General features: G+C 44.7%; 1 protein-coding gene across 3 annotated transcripts in view; it reads right to left on the bottom strand.

Annotated features, from left to right (window-relative positions):
- Positions 1-979: 979 nt before the first annotated feature.
- Positions 980-22,197, bottom strand: part of agap2 (ArfGAP with GTPase domain, ankyrin repeat and PH domain 2) — a 32,357-nt gene continuing 11,139 nt past the window's right edge. Inside the window, exons 2-19 of one of the 3 annotated variants that reach the window (XM_061220056.1) lie at positions 15,003-15,061; positions 13,985-14,072; positions 13,759-13,844; positions 12,766-12,907; positions 12,103-12,237; positions 10,975-11,096; positions 10,035-10,196; positions 9,444-9,527; positions 9,248-9,352; positions 8,754-8,913; positions 8,067-8,189; positions 7,800-7,937; positions 7,393-7,452; positions 6,761-6,912; positions 6,571-6,661; positions 6,213-6,435; positions 5,535-5,808; positions 980-3,331 (exon numbers count right to left, since the gene is read on the bottom strand). In XM_061220056.1, coding sequence (XP_061076040.1) covers positions 3,122-3,331; positions 5,535-5,808; positions 6,213-6,435; positions 6,571-6,661; positions 6,761-6,912; positions 7,393-7,452; positions 7,800-7,937; positions 8,067-8,189; positions 8,754-8,913; positions 9,248-9,352; positions 9,444-9,527; positions 10,035-10,196; positions 10,975-11,096; positions 12,103-12,237; positions 12,766-12,907; positions 13,759-13,844; positions 13,985-14,072; positions 15,003-15,061 — 2,414 coding nt within the window. In that variant the 3' untranslated portion in view covers positions 980-3,121. The remainder of the gene's footprint in view (positions 3,332-5,534; positions 5,809-6,212; positions 6,436-6,570; positions 6,662-6,760; positions 6,913-7,392; positions 7,453-7,799; positions 7,938-8,066; positions 8,190-8,753; positions 8,914-9,247; positions 9,353-9,443; positions 9,528-10,034; positions 10,197-10,974; positions 11,097-12,102; positions 12,238-12,765; positions 12,908-13,758; positions 13,845-13,984; positions 14,073-15,002; positions 15,062-22,197) is intronic. The other 2 variants (XM_061220057.1, XM_061220058.1) reach the window with 2 other exon arrangements.

Here is a 22,197-nt window from a genome sequence, read left to right as displayed (position 1 = left end):
CTTCAACTTTTTAATAAGTGTATAAATTAAATCATAAACTTTGAAATGAGAGATTCATATTTAAAAGACTAATATTCATATTTTAACCTTTTAAATATTAATATTTATTTTCTTTTGGAGTTCATTCTCATAAATAGCCACTCGTTCACTGGTTCTTGACACTCGTTCGTGTGTGTGTTTGTGTGTGTGTGTGTGTGTGTGTGTGTGTGTGTGTGTGTGTGTGTGTGTGTGTGGTTTTAATGACCAAGAAATGCAGGAAATTTTGTTTAAGGTGGTGCGAAAATACCTAGCAAAAGCCTGTCACTAGGGGAACCACAAATGGGAATGACAAAATCGTATTTCTTAAAAATATTTCTTGAGCAGATATTGCTAGACAGAGGCTTCTAACTGACACTTGATTAAATTCTGCATTAACAATCGGCTGAATCCAGAGTGCATCCATGGGCTACTGTTTCTCTCATGCTCCTGTTACTATAGAAACATTGTCATCAAGAGAGAAGCCTGCCTTTTCCCTCAGGCATTCCGAAGCATCATGCTTTGAAAGAGGGCAACCAGGGCAATCAAGACTGTGGGTTGGATGCCCCATGCTCATTGATGAGAAGGTAATACCTCTTGATTCATTATTCACTGCTGAATATGATTTTTTAAATAAGATTTCTTGTGATAGTATGTCTGTTAATTGTAAACTGAACACTGTTCAGTCTTTTTCACAGTCTTAAGTCTTTCAGAAAGCCTGTGATTACATGTGATAGGTGTATGGATACTGCATTGCTTCATAATATTCCAGTAATCATGTAAGAATACATCCATGCTGAAGTCACAAACACACACACACACACACACACACACACACAGACACACTCACACACACACACACACACACACACACACACTCACACACACACACACACACACACACAATGAGTGAATATGACTACATTTGCTGTAGCTGAATCAAGAAGTGAAAACTACAGACAAATGGAACTCTCAGACTTCTTATCATACAGTACATTTTGAGTTCATACAAGAGACATCTGAGAGACCACCTTCAGTTCAATGGAACCAGGCCAAAAAATATCAGTAAAAAAGAAAGAAGTGCTATACAGGAACATTGCTCATCTTAGAAATAATATTATTAATAATGATAAACCCACTAAAAAAACATCACAGCTGATGCACATTTCTTAACAGCTACGCATAACCCTGTACGGTTACAAACAAGTCCTAGACACATACAAACATCATTACATACAGTTACAATCTTGTACACACAGTACATTATCAAGAACCATGGCAACATATACAGAAACAGTAGTAATAACAATATAGTTATATATATTTGTATCTTTACAATACTTTTGTCTTTCTTAAAGTACAATTCTCAATCTTAAATCTGTTTTCTGTAGGATTTAGGGCAATAATCATCTATAAAATGTATGTCGTCTTTCACTGTTCAGCTATAATGCTTCATTACTTGGAGCACGCTATGCTTCACTGCAAATTCAGCACTATGTGTTCGGTCCACGAGCAAAAATAATTGGCAATGCCAGACAACAGTGGGGAGGATCCTCAGTTTTGTTTCCAGCAGTTTATTCATATCAGAATTGGCTCCAGCTTTCCTCCCTTTGGAGAAAAAAATGAGGTAAACCACTGCTCACCCTTTTAAATTACTTCACCCCTAAACGTAGGGAGATGAACTGCATGATGCAATTTAGTAAAAAAAAAAAAAGGAAGGGCACTGTTTTTTTTGTCTATGATCTGCGAGGATCACAGGTGTCCTAAATGCAATGAGAAGGGTGGAGAGTGTTACTCTGTCACTTTTGTGATGAGTTGGATTATTGCAGTTTTCCTTTAGTTCCACATTCGCGATCAGCGTAAGTGCCGTGGACCATCAAACGTCCGTTGTACCGTGAGTTTCACGTCCCTGGCAATGCTCTCTCCGAGCGGACATTCCAGCGTTCTGAGGCCAGGGCTGAGCCTGCTGGTCTCTCCCTGCTCCTGGAGAGACGGACTCTGGCAGTATGGAGGGGCCTGGCTGAGGCATCGCTGTGCTGTGGTGGCGGCATACTGACTTGGACCGCCCCTGTAATGATGCTTCCTGCGGGCGTGAGCCCATTGTCCACTTAGGGCTTCAGTTTCTTGGCCTCATCCCGTTGTGAGAGCATTGGCAATGCTTATACAGCACTGTGAATACACACCCCACTCACATTCACTCACATACGTACACCTCCCCCACTCTCACACACACCTACTCATATACACCTGCCCCACACACACCTGTTCATATACATATTACACAACCAACACTCATATGCACATACGCTCCATACATATAAACTCCACACACACAACATACACACATAGACATTCCAAACATACAAATACACACACTCCACATGCAAATTCATACATACAGTACATACAGAAGAACATACATCATCACAGTACAGGTACTGTACCATTACACGGTTGTTTGTCAATAAAGAACAAGTCACCTCTCCCTAAACCATCCCTGGAACTTCAAGCGGTTCATGAGAGAGTACGGAGAGAAACCCATGACACATACTCTGCAGATGTACAGCTCTACAGAACCAGTAGACCCATTCTCACTGGCTGACTGGCACAAAGAAACCGGAACAGTGCTCTGCTTGGGAGACTCCTGGCAGCAGCAGTTCAAGGCGCCTTAATTCTCACTCTTCTGCTTCATAGCATGTGGTACCTTCCTAAGCTTTCTAACCTATGCTTGTCTCTGAAAGGCAGTATGAAGGCAGAAACTTCAGTGGCAAAAAATCTATTGCTTCTTCATGGCTGAGCAAAATGTTTCAGTGCCCTTTATGGAGGGACATATAACAATACATAGAGTTCTTATAATAATGAGTATAACACTGTGAGAAGCTCTCTTCATCATGTCCATTATGTCTGCAGTTCACATCTTTGTCGTGCCATCCTTGTCAAGCTATGTCCAGGACAGTGGACTACACATACCCAAGGTCTCCCTCTCTCTCACATACACACACAGATAAGCACAGCTAGACCTATGTTTGTGTGTATGTGGGAGTGTTGACCGCCCCCCCGCCCCCCCATCCCCTTTGTCCTGTGCTGCTCTTGCTTCTGGGAGACGTTAGGACACCCCTCTCCTGGAGTTGGTACGACCCAGGCTGGTGCTGCTGCTCTTTCGGGAAAGGGTTGGTGTGAGGGCGGCGGCTGGGGGGGGCTCGTTAGGACAGCCATGTTGCAGTAGGATGTCCGCACACTCCTGGCTCCCAGCACGGCGTGCGAGAGTCAGAGCCGTCTGACCCTGGGCATCCCTCACTTTCACATCACTGCCATACTGCCGAAAAAGAGGAGGAGAGCAGACGATGAAGGAGGGAGGGGGGCAGTGCTTCATCTGTGCTGGAGTTCGGCTCCAGAACCTCTTACTTACCACTGCCACTTTGGGATATTTAGCCGCATTCCAATCCATTGTGGTTTAGATATCTGATTACCAGGCTTACCCTATATTTTGACATCATTAAAAACAAACTGGTTTGGTTAGATTGGCTTTAATTTGTGAATAAGGTCCATGTGAACCTGCTCCTATAGGCTACTTAATTTATCACTTGGACAAGAGACAAGAGAGTTTGCTTCACTTTGGGTTCTTCTGAATTAATAGATTCATAAATTCATCAACAGGTAAGTCCTTGATTTTCTTATTTGCAAATTAGTGTAGCTAATCGTGTTATTACTATATAAAATGGTGAGAGATTGTGTCTTATTATTGTACGAGTGTTTGTTTCATCATAATTATAGTAGCTTATGGTTTATCACACATAAACTTGTATGCTGCGTTCTGGTAGGCCTGTCATTGTCGTCATCCATCTTTGACTTCATTATACCCAAAAAGGTGCCCTCATTGGCCCACATGACATAAACACACCCTGCATAATGGCAATGTCATTTACATTTTATTTTCACAGGTTGCATATTCATATCATTGCAAATATCATCTTAATAACAAATTCAGTTGGTTAAAAACCTACAACTGAATCACAAATGTGGTCATCATATAAATTTCCTGTGTTGTAATGTCACGGTGTGCCATGGTTTACACAAAGTATGTCCTAAGGCTACAGCTTAACTGTTTATAAACCATTGGCATGTTTTTCGTAGCCTGTGCAATGTCAGCTTTCATAAATAGATTTGTCAGCTGCTGGGTAGCTCACTCGATAAAAGCCCAGCTTGAGCACCATGGACTCGGTTTGGATCTGACTCATGCCAGTGACGACTGAGGCTGGCAAGCCTGCTCTCACAGTAACTGGTGACCGAATGTTCTGACCTCTGAAATCAGCTTCTGTGTTCCGAAATCTGAACATCTGCCCCTAGCGGTTGAAGTTAACAGTACGCTAACCAAAATTGAGGCACTCCAACACATGCATATGAAACGTTTTTGTGCTTCTATGCTCAATTAATATTGTTAATGTTACATCGTAACCCGAACTATAACCTCTGTTGTTACAATTTGGCCACAGATTATGTGTAAATATGTTTGCCGTCAATTTGACCCCATTCAGTGTTTGTTTAAAAACCAGTTATACTTTTTTCATCTTGATACTGTATGATTTAGTAAATCTGGTGGGATTAAATAGTAAACATGCAATAAAAATAATGCTTTGTTTTCAGAAGTCCTGTACCAACTGTGCATGTTTGGCTTGTAACTGTATAGAATGTCAGAAAATATACAACCATTTTTCTCAGATTGCTTTTTGCCGCTTGCCGTTTTACATTATGTGTAAATACATCTATTACATTTCTCCTTACAATTGCAGAATGTTGTCGTAGGGTGGCGCTCATCCAGGATTCAGTATATGTGAACCGATTTCCAAAAATTGGTGCGAGTTCATGTTGGGCTGGCAGCCCCACAAAAGCAGAGAATAATTAACTTTGCTCTGCTCAGGGATATGCAAAGAATACAGTCGGTAGCTGACTGGGTGCACGTGGTTAACATTGCCTTCAGTCTCCTGAGCTGGCAAATAGGAAATTTGGGGAAATTTGAGATTCCAAATTTAGAAAAAAAAGAAATACATTAGCCTGCAAAAGATCAATGCAGATGTTAGAATAACGGCTTTACACATGCTTTCTGAGGGCTTTAGGCCATTATACCTTGTGAAAAGTGTGTTATTTATTGTTTGCATGTACAGTCATGCAACCGTGTGCACATGAAAACACCATTTTTGCACTTGCCTTCTGTTCTGATAATTTTTGGCTACATGTATGATATACTTTATGTATGATATTAGACAATGATATGGGATGAGTTGTTCCCTCAATGGATAAATGGAGATCAACAGGTCAACCTGGAAGTGTAACAGGCTTCTGTCAAAATACTTCACATTCATCCCTAATGGTGGAATAATCTGGAAATCTGTGACCAGAATCCCTTGCATCTGAATTTATAGCAAATGACAAAAACTGTCTCTCTGAAGAGCCAGGGTCAGTAAAATGGAAATAGATTTCACAGAGTGAAGCTGAAGAGCAGGAGGTGGAGGGCTGCTCACCCAGACGAGGAGCTGGGTCATGACCACGTCGGCGAGCTGGCAGGCCGCGTGCAGGGCGGGGTGGGGCTGCTGGGAGGCGCCGTTGGGCAGTGCAGGTGGTGGGGCATTGATCTCCTCCTTGGTGCTGTGGGCCAGCAGGAGCAACAGGGCGGGGAGGTCTCTCTGGGTGACGGCCGAGAGGAGACGGGTGGACATGGCCCCGCCCGCGGCCGGCAGGGGAGACACAAACACCCGTTGTTCGTACTTGGCCCGGATCCATGACTCCCTCTCCTCCCTGAAGAGCAAAAGGGCACAGGTGTGGACAGGGGTTGTTACCGCAGCAACAATTTAGGGGACGCCAAGATAGTCGGATCTGAGCTGAGGCACCCTGCAGATGATGGTACCTTATCGCCAAACCCTCCCCCTTCCCACTCTGTACCTCTGTGCCACAAATGCATTCATCAGTTACCCAGTAATCCAGATGCCCACTCATTTTTTATCCAGAATTCCTTTCACTTTCACCTCTGCTGTTTGCATATCCGTGTGCTGTTTTGTGTAAAAGGATGGCACTGAGCCAAGACCAAAGCTTTGGAGAGTAGTCAATCCTGGCTGCTCTGTAGGACACATTGTAGAACAACGCTCGGGGGCGTCATATACCCTGGCTAATCTCGAGGAGCTGACCCTAGACCATGTTCTCACCGTGTGGAGTCCGGTGTGGGTTTTTGGCGGCCCAGAGTGCGGCTCTCCCAGATGCTGTTGGCCATGTGGTTGCCGATGGCGCTGAGGACCAGGGTGAGCTCGCGTGGCCAGTCGTCCAGGTCCAGCGAGCGCACGCGCGACAGGTGGGTCCCCAGGTTGCGGTGGATCCCGGAGCACTCGATGCAGATCAGCGCCCCCAAGTTCAGACTGGCCCAGGTGGGGTCTGAGGGAGAGAGGAGTGGGGAACACGGAGATCTGGGGTCAGTGCCGAAACATGGCTCTCCTCTATGACACATGTAGAGAGAGAACATGAGACACTGACAAGGGGATGACACGAGGTCGGGCAAGCAGCACTTACTTGGCGCCTCGCAATCCACACACAGACTGTTGCCCTTGGCGTTACGAATGGCCTGCAGTGCCACTGCCTCACTCTGGCTGTTTCTCCGAGCCTGTTAACACACACACACATGCAAACACGCACAGTTTCTGTAAGTTTATGCCAAGCCAAGTCCCAGGCTAGATGCTAGTAGGCCACACAGCACACTTGCCTTGTTTCTGCCGCTCTCACAGGACTGCAGACTGGCCAGGATCTGGCTCTCGATGGCTTGGACCCAGGCATCCCTTTCCTCCAGGCTCTGGGCCTCAAAGTGCCAGGTCTGGCCCGTGCTGGACACGATCATGAAGTCGAAATTTTCCTCATCTGAAAAATATTGAGACAGATATCACTGACGAATGGCAGTCCATATCTTCTGAAATGATTGCCATGAACTCCTTTCACACACTCTATATACACACATACTGTACACACACACACACACACACATACAAATACTATACACACAGTGGTATAGATTCAATTATTTCCCTCAAAAATATCTCACACTCACAACACATGCATGCACATAGATGTAAATATAAACTCACATGCACACATACACACATAAATGGCATGCAGGAGAACACAAATCTAATGTAACATAACGTTATGCATCTTTAGAAATGTAGGATGTCATATCAAGGGACACATGGACAGCATGAGGCAACTGATGATGAATTGGCCATGTAAGAGGACTAATGTATTTGGCTGAATTTTACAATATCATCAGTTTTTGAAAATCAGACACAGACAAATGAAGACAATGGGTTGGCACCATGCTCTACCCTCCCAGCTCCCTGTTACCTGTCTTGTAAATGTTTCTCAAACTACCAAAGCTTTTTAATTTCCACATTTTGCGCTTGGCTGCAGAGTGAAGAGATTAGCGTGTGTCCCAGAAAGGAAAAGAAGGAGAAAGCGAATTAGAGACAAAGAGAGAAGAGAGGAGAGGTAATTAAAGAGGAAGTAAGAAGCAGACACTGGTGAATCCAGAGCAGAAATACATTGCCCTTGAGCAGAGCTAAAAGGAGAAAGTGAGTACACTCACTCAAACTCTCCTTCTTAAATGATAATTTCTCTTCCAGTATTTTCATTCATATATTTGCATCATAATTTAATTCAACATTGGACCTCATATGCAAATTCTTTTGACATATCTGCAGCACTAGCCTACATCATTGTCTTCAGTCATCCTGTTGTGATTGGCTACTCACCTTCAGCTTGTCCAATGGCTGCATCACCTTTCTGGTTCATGCTCTTCTTCCTTCTGTGTTTCTTTCTGTCAATCAGTGGGGAGGCTGGAGCCAGGTCTTTTGCAGTGGGGGGACTGGATACCGTTTCAATGGCTGAGTCTGACACAAGGACACACAAAATGGAGGAAAATATGTTTGTGAGGTAGAATCATAAATCACGTGACAAACACTGTAAAAGTATAAAATGGCTTTATTGGTTGTTAAACGTCATATTATAATCTGACATACCTACACTTTGTGCCTTGCCCGAGAGCGATGAGGGGCACCTTTGTGCCCCCTTGTCCCCTCTTGATAACACACCACTGCCACTCCCCTCCTCCACTGGCAGGAGGCTGCTGGGAAATGTAGGAGCTACAACAACCATGAAAGAGCAAGTCACCCACAGCTCCTATGAAATACATTTTGACAATCTGAAGCACACCATTCTCATTTTTTAAAAGCTTCGCTCAACCACCACTTTACTACAACAGGCTGAAATCCTGATCAAAACTTTGATCACTGGACTGGACACCTGCAGTGTTATACTGGACACCTGCATTGTATCCAAGTTAAAGTGAATATTTTGGGGGTTCTTTGAGCATTCCTGTATAGAGAATCTTTTACAATCCTTCAGATCCTTTAATCTGCCCTCTTCAATGCAACTCTTAGGTTGGGCTCAAGTCTGGAGACTGGTTATGTATGCTTGTTGCCACTGTCTTGCAGAAAGATCCATTTTGTGGTCTAATGTTTTGAATTGAAATTGAGGAGGGCAGTCCAGATATTTTACTAAAATATCTGAACATGAAAACAGGGTAATTAGCCACATTAAAAGAATATACAGAAACCAGACATGCACATGAAACACCCACCCAATTACTTAGTATGACAAATATTGATTATCAAATATCCAATTTGCATATATGACTTTAATGTTACCTGCACTTGCCCCATCAGGGCCAGACATGTCCTTGACCAATCCATTGAGGCCGGGGGCGGGGCCACAGGAAGTCACAGCACGTGGTGGGCGTTTCCCCGGCACCTTGACCGTCACTCTCAACAAGTCTATCTCCTTCCCGTGATTATTCAACATGTAGTCCTGCCACGTAAAACACAGGCAGTAACACCAGCAACACACAGACAACCATATCACACTGAGTCACTGAGAAACAACATTAGGTAACAGAAAACTGAGGACCATGTCATAGAGTATGTAGCCATAATTATGACCATTAGAGGGCTCTAGACCAAACTCAGCCGAGAAGCAAGTTGCTGGCATAGCCATTCATTTGTTTGAGCAATTGTACAGCATTAAACTGTAAATACCATTCAATAAGACAAGGGGGAACACTTGTGTTTGACATGACTTTTACTTTGATGTGCCATTCATCTGACTTTTTAAATGGCACAGCTGGAGCGCCGCAGTGACTCACGTTGACGCTGGAGTGGTACGACAGCATGCCGTTGTTGGACAGGGTGACGTACTTCTTCTTCCACTCCTTGTTCAGGGAGTTCCCACTGCGCTTCAGGAGGATGCTCTGTAGCCATGGAGACAGAAGTCAGTCACTTTGCACGGAGGAGCACTTACAGCGAGGGTCAGATCCCTCTCGGGAGGGACGCTGCACTGACCTGTTTTATGGGGATAGACCTGCCACTGCCCATGTCCCCTTTACCATCAGCAGCCCTCTTATCTGTGTCGCTGCCTCGCCGGTTCTGGAACAAAGGGTCAAGGGAAAGGCAAACAACAGTGTGGTTTAGTGCTTAACTGGGCTATTGGCTCAGAGTTTAAGGGTTTCAGTCTGCTGCGGTTTCACCTAATCTGAACTGCATCAGTTGATACTCAGCTATATAAAGATGCAATATGCAAAATCTGAGCTGAATACCTTGTTCTGAAAGGCACATCTGTGCCATACACTCTGTTATTGCGGCAACATTTCTGAAAACGTTTACCTTCACAACCTTTTCATTTCAACCACCCCAAACCACAACATTTCAGCTACGTTGGAAAAAGCTCTTTCTGCACTAAAAAATATTGGGACAGGTTTGTGACCTGACGAAGAGAACACAGCACTTCCATAAATGTCCAAATCGATAATCACAACAGGAGGTAATGTTATGCAATGGAAGGGTGGCAGGTAAATAAATCCTGTGAATAAGTGTACAGAGATTGGACAGGGAGGGAGAGAGAGTCGGGGGGTGTTCACGGGGGTCGTGGCTGACCGTGAAGCGGGAGGTGCGACGGCGGGGGGTGCTCCGCTGCGGACCGGGCGTGGCGCTCCCCCCTGCTTCCCCTCCTGACACCCCTCTCATCTCCTTGTGGCTGATGACAGGGGTGGAGGGCAATGAGGAGGAGTAGTCACTGCTCTGGCCTCCATTACTGGCCTGAGAGAGAGAGATGGACAGAGAGTGAAGTGAGACTGTCCATCTCATCGCAGTGATAGTATTTGCTCTAGGTCAGGGGTGTCAAACTCCAGTCCTGGAGGGCCGCAGTGTCTACACATGTTTGTGGTTTCCTTTCAAACAGCTGCCAATTAAGGCCTTGAGAACATGGTGTGTGGACTCTTTAGCCAATGAAAGACTTTGAAATACATCTCTCGTGCTGAAACACACCAAAATCCAGCAGACACTATGGCCCTCCAGGCCTGGAATTTGACTCCCCTGCTCTAGGTAAAGCATGATGTGCGTGTGATGGTCTATGTGTTTTGTAACAAAGGCTGCACATATTGAATACATATGAATATAGGCAAATTTCTCTTCAGTTTCCCCTCCCTCAATGAAAAGTGAGTTGGAGTTACATTATACATTATATAACTACATATTATGCTCTATAATCTGTGTGTGAACTTGCATTTCACAGAGACATGACAGAGCAGGTGGTGTTTGAGAAGGAAGATTGTAAAAGAATGTAAAAAATCTGAGTGAGGACATTGAAAGGAGTTCTATTGCGAGACGTGGAAGATAGCGGAGATAGCAGACTGAGATAAGGGGCCGATTAGAGTGAATAACATCCATCCAAATCCTTTACTCTGTCTACTGGCACACAGTCACCACCACCCAAAATGGATTCCTCGGTGTCACAAAATGGTATACAAGCCATATCATAGAACAGGGGTGGGGGGGGATGAACAATGGCAGTGGAATTGGGTTTTGGGTGTGTTACCTGTCCAGGAAAGGCTCCGGAGAGGGGAGTTGAGCCCCCGGAATGGCTGGGGGAGTTGGGCAGGGACTTGCAGGAAGCCAGGAGGAGAGCTTGCTTCTTTACTGCCACTATCTTCTGAGCAGCTGTGAGTGTGGAAAAGGCAGGTGAGTCACTTAATTCCCCAGGTACACCATGACCTCCAGCACTCACGCGCCGCGCATCTTTATCTCTGCTTCCAAACTAATCACTGCAACAAGGAAATTACATTTGCACTTCCCAACCTATCCAGAGTTTTATAATTTAGTCCTCATCTACCCGAGGAAACAGAATCAGATTAAACTCTGATTACTTACATAACGTGCTTGTCTGACATGACAACCTATTCCCTGTTATGTTCTGTTTTGTACTGATGAGGCCCACAATAAGGCCCATGTTCTTAAAGCATCTGATTAGGAGTGGCGATCTCAGATAAGGTTTCCACCATCATCATCGTAACCTTATCCTTTACCCGATAAAGAAAAACTGGTCTGAGACCAGCACTCCTTACCCTGAAATGGTCTATGCGTGAAGGCCCTGTATTTAACAACCTTCATTATCTTTGACTCAAATGCATATACAAGGCATTCTCTTCATGAATCCAGTTTGGAGAGCTTGAAAACGCCTGCACTTTTAAGTCCGTCAAGGTTAAACATATAAAGGTACATACTGTAGCAAAGTCAACAGAATATAACATACAGGTAATATAATACATAGCATACAGTATTTTTGTCAGTATTCTGTTTTTTGGTGTGTATGGTATGGTAGCTACCTCCATTGTAAAATAATAATATATAGCATGCAATAAACAGCATGCCCCAGGTGCCACAGGAATATACCCTAATGCACATTACATTTCTGTGTATCATTTTAGCTGACAGAATGGTCTGACTAGAAAAGAAGTTTGCATAATCTTTGAAACTCCATTCCTTATGAGTTTAATAATAATTCATTTCAGTGGTTTGGGGTAGTTTGATGCACCCATTTGCGCACTGTGTATAACCTTTGCTGCACTGAATACGCGTTAGCTTATAAATAAATGTATCGAATAAATATATGAAATGCAAAGAAGTGAATATGTGTGTGGCAGATTGGAGTGTGACGACGGTCTACCTTCTGTGAAGACGCGGTTGACGTTCAGACCGTAGGTGGCGCAGGTCTCGTAGTACATACACCGGCGCACGTCACAGCACAGCTGCCGCGCTCGAGCGTCCTCGATCACCCGCGGGTTGGTGCTGCTGATCTTGTCTGGTGGGGAGAGCCATTGGGCAACGTGAGATTGCACCACAGATTGTCACCATCAGTCAGATGATCAGCTCTGCATTCATATCATTGGCTCCTTGTCACTGTCTTCAATGTTGCTGAATCTCAAAGCATTCTGATTTGCCTCGCCATGAAAGTTGATGAAGGATGAAGACAAAACCTCCATAGCTAGCATGACAACACAACAAAGGAACTGTTAGAACTGCTGTGTAAGTACAGAGGACAGGTGTAAGAGCGGAGCTGGCCATCTTGTTTGTTAGTAGAGCATCGGTGTTACACAACAGTTTGAGCCATTCAGATCCAAACAGCCCCTTCACATGTAATGTAATGTGTATTCATATCCACGAAAGATTGGGGACCAAAAAACTGGAACCACAGTTCACTGCTGGGCTTCAATTAGCTCAGATGCACAAAGCAGAACACACTGTGCTATGGAAAACTGCTCATTCTGAATTTGTTGGAAGGTGACCGTATGTTCACCACACAAAGTGGAATGGAATGCCTCCCCCTTACCCTGTGTCCCCACCACTATCAGCGGGACCTCGGCAGCGTTGCGATGCATGGCCAGCTGGCTGTAGCACTTGTACACCTCCTGGAAGCTGGGCTCGTTCTCCAGGCTGAAAACCAGGATGGCCGCGTCCAGCCAGGAGCTGAACTGGATAGGGTGGTGGGAAGTGGGGAGAAGGAGCGTGGGAGAGAGAAAAGCAGAGTATAAAACAGGAGATATGGGAAGGAGGGAAAGGTATGTGGGGGCGATATGTGGTCTCCCCATCACTTTCTGTCACCTTCATTTTTCTATTCCCTCAGATGTGGCTGACAGGTCAACCATGACAGACAGTAATGTTCCCACACTCACTTTCTAAACAACACACAGACACACACCCGCACACACACACACACAAACACACACTCACACACACACACACGCAGTAGAGGGACATTTTCCAATCCTGATTTGTATTTTTATGATTTATAAATCCTAAGAAATATAAGTATATATAAATTGTGTTCTTAATACATTAAGGCAGTGTGCAAAACTTCTGAGACATTCAGACTGCAGCATGCGACAGTTGATAAGGGGAAGCTTGGGCTTCAAAATACATTGGGCAAAAGGTAATGTTGAATAAAAAATAGAGATATTCAAGTGGGGGAATAACATGTTTACAAGAAAAGATACACCTTACAGAAAAGCAGAAAAGATAAGGTATGACATCAAGCCCTGGCTTCTGTTTATTTCATGTGTTCACACCAACCCAGCCCTCTGATGAGTAATCAATATGATACACATACCCTTTGGTAGTAAACATCATCAGAAATCCTGGCATTGTACCTTGTTCATAAGCACATACCCCCATTCTTTATTGGCTTGCAAGTATGAATAAAGTCTTAAAATACTCAAAGGTCTTGTTGTGTTGAACAGGGTTCTTCACCCTCTGCTGAAAGAGGAATAAATGTTATTTCCATGACAGCGCGCGCGCACACACACACACACACACACACACACACCTGTGCATCCGGTGGCCCAGCCTCCTCTCTGATTAACAACAGGTGATTATGTCCTTCGACCAGTACTTCTTTCTTAAACCTGCCCCCTGACAATGACAGAAACACAGAAGATAAACAGCTATCAGCATGTCTGTGTCAATCACAGACTACGCCAGTGAACACTGGACACAGAAGCGGAATGAAGTAGTGAAAACAGATGAACATGATAAGAAATCAAAGTGTGCACCTTCTGCAGATTCCTGGGGAAGATAGCTCCCTGTAAGGTATCTGTGGACAAGGGCAGATTTTCCACTCCTGAGACTGCCCAGAACCCCCTGATCAAAGAGAGAGAGGTAGAGAGAGAGAGAGAGAGAGAGAGAGAGAGAGAGAGAGAGAGAGAGTAAAGATGTCCATATAACTGTGCACACAATCCACATAATTAGATCAAAACCACTATTCCCCCAATTCTGAATAAACGGAACACTAACGGAAGGAATAGCAAATATCGCAAAGTGCATTACAACTGGCAGCAATTACCATACAAATTGAAACTTTGTCACACCAATGCTCATGAGTTAGCTACAGTAGCTCGGCAAGGTGAAGTAATGCCTCTTGATGCTTACTATCTAACAGAAGTACTGTATTTGCTGTATGTAGTTAATAAACCCCCATTGATGCTGGCCTTTGTTCTTGCATTAGCTATGGCTTAGCTATAAACTCACCGTTTTTCTTTTTTGACAAATATTGCTAGCATGCTAATTACCTCAAAATATCTATCTGGCACCTACAGCACTAGTTAACTGATATGGTACAGTTAACCTTTTGAACAAATATTTATATTATCCCTTGATTACTACTAATAATACTACTAGTACAATGATGATTCTGCTGCTGGAATTGCTACAAACACTTTCAGTACTACTCCTGAAGTCCTTACTCTAATTCTTGGTAATACCATCTTAAAACAAGCAATTTAATCTGAAACTATATACGTAGTTTCTTATTCATATCATTTAACTCTGTTCCCATGTGTTTTGGAAGACATGGATATCAGATAAAACAATAAAAACAAAGCTATTATATTACATTACATTTATTTAGCAGACGCTTTTATCCAAAGCAATGTACAATAAGTGCATACCAAATGTATTACTTCTACAAACTAGTACTACTATTACCACTAAACTACAACTGCACAACTGCTTGTACATACATGTATGAACAGTGCAGGCTGTGCCAATAATGATAACAAGAAGTTTTCTCACCAGGCGAAGTTCAGGGATGGAACGACTCAGGGTCCATTCTTGACTGTTGGCACAGGTAGCTGTGAGAGTGGGGGGGGGGGGGGGGGAGAGACAGGTGAGATGGCCAGGCTTACAGTAGTGGGCTGCAACAGATTTTGTCCATCACAGCGCCATAGCTCCAGCCACATTATCTACACAGAACCCAATGACCGGGAAGCAAGACAGAAGACTGAATGCAGAATTACATAAAACTGTTACAATGTTTTACAAGTTTGTAGAAAGGTTTTGTTTCCAGCTACCAGCTACATAGCAAATAGGCACTTTCTACTTTATCAACACAGAAACACAGGAATGTGACATTTTCTAGCTGGGTGGACATACAGTTCTGCCTGGTTCATCACCCTCCCTTCTGAACCCTCAGCCTCTGCGACCAAGTTCATCCACATGAACAGCAGTTAACATCTTCTTCAACAATCCGAAGGCTGTAGCCTGCAGACACTGCCATACGCATTCCACAGTACAACAGGAGCCCCTCAAACACACACCGACCAAAGCCTCACACCCCATCTAGATGCCAGCCTCGGCCTGCTAAGTTTCTCTGCTCCTCCCACAGCATGAGCAACACCAGCCCAGCCAATCAGCACCGCTTGGAGCCCGCCAACCTCACCGAAACCATGGCAACAGCAGCAGCTGGGGCAGCCCATACCTGATCCTGTTTCCCAAAGGCACTGTGCAGTAAAGGAATCCCAGCTACACAGCAATACTCACACAGCCAGAGAGCACACAGTGGAAAGCTCAGTGTCATCTATACAAGTCTGATGAGCCAAGCACAGTCATACTGTGCCATAAATCACATTCTGCGTTAACTGCAATCACCCGTGTTTATACTTAGGCACTACATTACATTTACATTTTATGTATTTTGTACCCTCTTATTACACAGTTTTTCAATTTTACATTTAAATTTTGCATTTATACACATGGATATACGGTCTGCTGAAGCAATGAAGGTGAAGTAGCTATCTCAAGGGCACGATGGGAGTGTCCCATATGGGAACTGAATCTGCAACTTTTAGACAACAAGCCCAGTTCCCTAACCTGCCCATGACTGAAATAGCAGTCTTAAGCTACTTGATTCAGACTAATGTTGGTATCAATTCAATAGTGAATTTTATATAATGGTTTATCCTTGTTCATCTTCCTCAGAGCTTTGATCATCAGTGATGAAATCAATATCCGCTGGCATGTGAAATCTCCAGGGTCACAGCTCTTCAGCCTTTCATTTGAAAAGTTCTGCAATTCAATGAGGTCATTGAAACAATTTAAAAGAATTCAGACTGCGGTGGAAAATGGGCAGTGAGAGAGCAGTTCTTATGGGGATGGGGAGGACGTTCCACCACTGGGGAGCTAGGGTGGAGAAGCTCCGTATTCAGCTTTTTAAGGGCCAATGAATGATGGACCAGATGATTCCGTTTCTGCTCAAGTTAGTCTGCCCTGCCCAATGCCCAATATGGCAGGAACTCCCACGCTGGAAGCCATTTTTATATTGATGGAAGGTTAGTGTGGAGGCATGCTGTTAAGACATATCGTAATCCAACAGACCATGTAATCAGGGCACAATACAACCTACCACCTGCTAGTAACTGATTACAAAAACTGAATGCTGATTCTATGTATAGTAGGCCTACAATGTGGAACCTTCAGAGCAGTTGTGTAGCTCGATCTGTGCATGGGTTTAAATGTGGAAGGCTTGTAAAAGTCAAAGCTTGGCTGCAGCCAGCATCTTCCTGGAGTTTGCAACAAGGAAAAGTTTGAAAGTCACTGGGTGTCTGACGGTGGTTTTTGATATTCGGAGTGTAACACCACTTGGACGGTGTCATAGCGCAGCTCATGTGTGTCCTCTCACAGGTCCAGATGGTGCTCTGTGGGAGGCGGGGGTTGGGGAGGGGAGGGGGGTATAAGGGACTGAGGGACAGGAAATGGAGGAGAAGTGAAATTAATTGCATGGGCTCTATGGGGCAGCTCTGGTGTAGCTGAAGTTCATTAGCAGCTCAGTGTCCACGACTCAGGTAGCACTGTGTGTGTATGCATGTCATTGTGCGTATGTGTGTGTAGTGTGTGTGTGTGTGTGTGTGTGTGTGTTTGTGCGTGTGTGTGTGTGTGTGTGTGTGTGTGCATGTGTATGTGCGTGTGTGTGTTTAGAAAGTGTGAAGGCACTGCTGGGTGGCCCATTCAGTTAAGGTCCCATGCTGTGGTGCAAGGATGAGCCCCATGGTCTCGGATTGAATCCAGACCATGCCAGTGCAGACTGTGGCCGGTAGCTCTATAGGGCAGCACAATTGCCAATTGCATTGCCTAAGCTATGGGATGGTTCAGTCAGTTAGAGGTTCACATTTCATCACTCTATAACTGGTCAAAGTCACAAATGAAGGTCTCTGACTCCACTCTATGCAAGCTTAACTGAAGTCGAAATTGGATGTGTTCAGCTGCATGTTGGGCACCAAATGTATTTTTAAAAAAGGCCCTTTGTTTTGCTCAAAGCAGCTACAGTTCTCTGTGGCTACATGAGCGCTTGTATACTGTATACTGACAACATGACAGTCAAGCACGAAGACTTTCAATGCATTCCCATGGGTCACTCCTCACAGGTGCCAGATGTGACTGTGCAGAATTCATTTGACATTTCAACCGATTTCAGCCAGCGCAAACCTACACAGAAACAACACCATCTAAATCTCTGGTAAAGGTGGCAGCCTCTCAGGGTACAGGCTCATTGTAAAAACCCAAAAATAAGTCAGTCAATCTTAACAAGCATTTTAGTATTATATTCAATACGAAAATCTTATGTCTATTACATTTTTGCAAAATAGGACAAAGAAATTACTGATGCATTAAAAAAAAGTACTTGTCAAGCAAGCAGTAAACAAAAACACGCAAATATTTTCTTGAGGGAAAAATACGATTTTAAGTCTCATAACAAGAAAACAGGCCTCTCACTGCTGTACAGTTTGGAAGACATGGAGTTTGGAGAGAATGTTTCCACAAGTGTGAGCATGCTGATCCTCATGGTTCTTTATTGTGAGAAAGAGAAATCAGATCACGTACTCTCTCTCTCCCTCACACACACGCACACACACACACACACACACACAGGCGCTCATAAGCACCTGTAAGCTGGCATGTGAGGACACGATACGATGGGTCAGCACAGTCAGAGAAAGGCCTGATGGCTCATCAAATCTCCTATGCAGTGATAATTAAAATCTCCCACTCAATAAAGCGAGGGCACAAATGCAAAACCACTTCCCTCCAGAGCTGCAGAACAGGACAGAGCACCAGGAAACTCCGTGGAGCTGAAGAGCCTTGGGACATTACATTTTGAACCGATTTACACACATTTAGACACAGAGTAGCCTATGTTTCTGTGTGTGTGCATGTGTGTGTGAGTATGTGTGTGTGAGGGAATGAGAAATTTGAAGTTACTGGCGGATGGTGAAGTCAGATTGCAGAGTATAATACTGAATTTCCGTTTCCTGTTTTTTTCCGTTAGAATACAAAAACCACAGCGCTGTTCACTGCCACTGACTATCTGTAGCCAGGTACAGAAATGCCTTATCTATCTATTGCCTAGATCCAACAACAGCAGGTATTGTAATACTGTACACACTTAAGAAATGGATCCCAAAGGGACTATTTATAATGAATATGAGTGAATAAGGGCCTTGGGGGAGCACTGTAGATTGATTTATGCATGGTGCATACTCAGAGGATCAGGATAGTGCTTGGCCTCCCCTATTTAAAGAGGGCCTTTCAAGCACAAAGGCCAGCATTTATGAATCAAATCCACAAATCGCTGAATGGGTATGTACTCACACACACGGGAGACCAGGCTGCGTTTACATAGCTCTTTCCGCAGCCACACCACCCTATAATTTCTCCTGCCAGATGGCTATGGCTAAGTGGGGCCTGGCTTGGTTATTATCTGGATGGGAAAAGACATATTGGGAAAACTATCTCCTTGTAAGTAAAACAAAGAAGAACTCACTCTCATTTGTCCTTCCTGATTAAAGGAAAGTCTATATATGAATTTAATAAAAAACAGCACTAAAACTTTGCCACGGTTAGCAGTGAGATGAATGGCTGAACTCTGATACCGAAGTTGTGATCACCAGCCCTGGCTGACCATGAAGAGGGATGGGCAAAAATACATAAAAATACATTTTATTACAAAAAGTATCCGTACATCAGAAATGGCAGAAGCATAGGTTGATTTGTCGGTTCCACAGATGTATAACTCATAGAGGAGTAATGAAACTGCAAATTACATCTGATATACATCCTTGCAGATTAATATTTAGGAAACACATATTGAAAATTATTTCTGTCAGATCAACTCAAAACAACAGAAAGAGAGGAAAGGAACGTAGGGGTGAAAAGAGGAAGGAGAAGGAGAGGGGTGTGAACATAGATCACATCTGTGGGCACCAGACAGATTTCACTTTCAATGAGAGCCCATTACACACACACAAACACACAGACACATTTGTGGCTTCCAAATTAATTCGACTCCAGTCAAAGGGCACTTTTTTGGCACATCTTTGTCTGTGCTAGTGCCAAAGCAATTAGACAGTGTGTTCCTTATGCGCGGTGAATACACTCTGTGTAGGAAGATCGGGAGGGTATCCGGACCCCCTGTGCACTGGGATGTGCTGTTCTGTCACACATCAATGACATTCACCAAGCCCTCCTCCCCCAGCCAGAGATTTTCACAAACCACTCCAGTGCCTTACATCCTGCCGCCTCGTTCGCTCTGTCCATTCTCATCTCTCTCTCACACGCTTTTGCTCTCCCTCTTTCTTTCTCTTCAGCAGCACACCACCTTCCAACAGGCATCTTTCACAGCTCTCTGTTGCCATGGCAACCATTCCTCCAACAACTGCCTTGATCCCGCATAACAAAAGCGTACATGCACACACAGTTTGTGCGCGCACACACACGCACACCCAGTAAATCATGACACATCCTGCGTGTGCGCATACAGCAACAGCAAAGAGCTGAGGTTCTGGGAAATCAGCCTTGCACAAAGAAACCGATAAAATAAAATAAAAAAACAGGCAAACAACATGGCCGACCTGAACAGACAGTTCAAATGCTTGTCACGCTTTTGTAAAGAACCCATTGAACATATTTCAGAGTGAACCAGCATAGCAAATGTCAACCATACAAATTGTCAAGCAGACTTGTGCCTGCATACTGGTTGAGTGAAATCTGCATCGTCCATTTTGATAAAAACTTAGAAGGAAACATGCGAAGGGTCCCTCGCCCACGATCCTGTAAACCACACTCCCCATCCCCTTCATTTCTCTTAACAGACCACGACTCGTGTACGTCTTTCTTCAATTATTCATAAAGCACTCATGTAAAACAAATCATTGAGCACTTTTACCGATTGTGAATGCTTATTCATTGCTCACTGTGAAGGTATAACTGAAAGACAATCTACAATTTTCATTCCATTTTTATTTTTAAAATACCAAGCCGCCACCGTGAAGCAGCAACGGACTGTGAAATATCGTCTGGACACCACCGAGCTCTCGCTGTAAAACGCAATGGGTATGGTGGCTGCCATGGCTGCTGCAGGTTCCAGTTTTATTCCAGCAATATCTCACAAGCTGCAGACTCTTATACGCAGCCCAGGCGGAGAGCAGGTGCTGCTGCTCGCAACTTGTCCACATTTAATAGTATTGATTTATCGATAAGCTCCAGTCAACGCTCTCCTCGTGCCGGCCGCAGCTGGACGCTTGCCTCTGCTCTGCACTGGTTGTCAGCGGCCCCTGAAGACTTGCCGGACATCTGTCTTCTTGCACGGAGGCTGACCCGTTTGAAGGACTCTACTCCTGTTTACATGCTAATTACAGGAAGTGCGAGGAGGTGCAGGAATTTGCAGAGCGAAAGGCCGCGTGAGATATCTGCAAGTGGAGTAGCCACAGCTGATCCATCAGAGCTGGGAAGCTGAGATTTTGGCCTTCACTGCAGTTTTTCTGCCTTTCTGCCTTTCTGCCTAAAAACAGAATTAATAATTGCACTACCTTTGTTTCTTGCCCTTCTAAAATGTGTGGTTTAGATACAGAAACCATGGGAAGAAAAGCCACCTGGACTGTTCTGCGTAGAACACCTTGTCTTCTCTGAAGATTCAAAATGGGCCAAATTAGTTTATGGAGCAGGCATAGCAATGCTTAATTTTTCCACTGACCATTTTTTTCATTGCCATTTTTTTCCTTTGTGTTGTCAGACAGCTAGTTTTGAAAAGATCAAGCAAATTAATGTGGCTGGATCTTCTGATCTTCTGGTGCTTTGCAAAGCCGAAGGGTACTGAGAGGTCCATCCATGCACTGTAAGTAGGCAGGACATTGGCCACTTCTCCATTTGGTAATGTGCTAAAAATGGTAACATATGACGTATTTGCATTTATAGCTAAAAAATGCAAATGTTATGTAACTAGTACTCTAACCAAAAACCGGCCTCACAACCAGGGATGTAACAAGGAATTCTCGGCCCCCAGAACAAATATTGCTCTAGGTTCCCCATCCTACTGGAATTGTTGTGTGCCCTTTACAGCTGTTCTGTACAGTAATGCAACAAGAACCTAAATTCTGAGCTGAAAATATACATCCCTCCATTAACCTTAATTTAAGGCCCCGAACAAAACAGTAAGTCAGAACAGAATGGAATAATGGGTGAATGTGTGGAAAAAGTGCATGAGGCCCTTTCAGGGAGGGCTGGAGAGGTTGGTGGTGTTCGGGATGGGCACAGTCCTACCTTCCTCCTCACTAGACTCCCTCTGCACGGAGCTGTAGAGGGGTTGAGCCGCGGCCGTGCTGGGCTGGACGGGCGTGCTCTTGGTGAAAATGCCGCTGATGAACTTGAGCATCTTGCGGTCGCGGGCGGAGGTGCGCTGCGACTGGCCCGGCAGAGGGGGTGCGGCGTGGCCCTCCTTCCCCCGCCGCAGGTCCTCGGAGAGCGAGTGCAGGTCGCTGTTGTCCAGGGTGCGGCTCTTGCCCTTCCGCGGGGGTTTGGGGATGGGTGCCACGGGGGCGGGGAGAGAGGCGGACCCCATCTTCAGCCTCTCGGCCCTTGGGCTGTCCCGCGTCACCACCGCCCCTGCCCCACGCTGGGGTTTGAAGGTCCCCTCGCTCTCTGTCCAGGAGGCCCTGCA

The sequence above is a fragment of the Conger conger genome, chromosome 14, assembly GCF_963514075.1.
Source record: "Conger conger chromosome 14, fConCon1.1, whole genome shotgun sequence".
Classification (NCBI taxonomy): domain Eukaryota; kingdom Metazoa; phylum Chordata; class Actinopteri; order Anguilliformes; family Congridae; genus Conger; species Conger conger.
The sequence above is the reverse complement of the archived record's forward strand: the minus strand, read 5'-3'. Positions and strand labels throughout refer to the sequence as shown.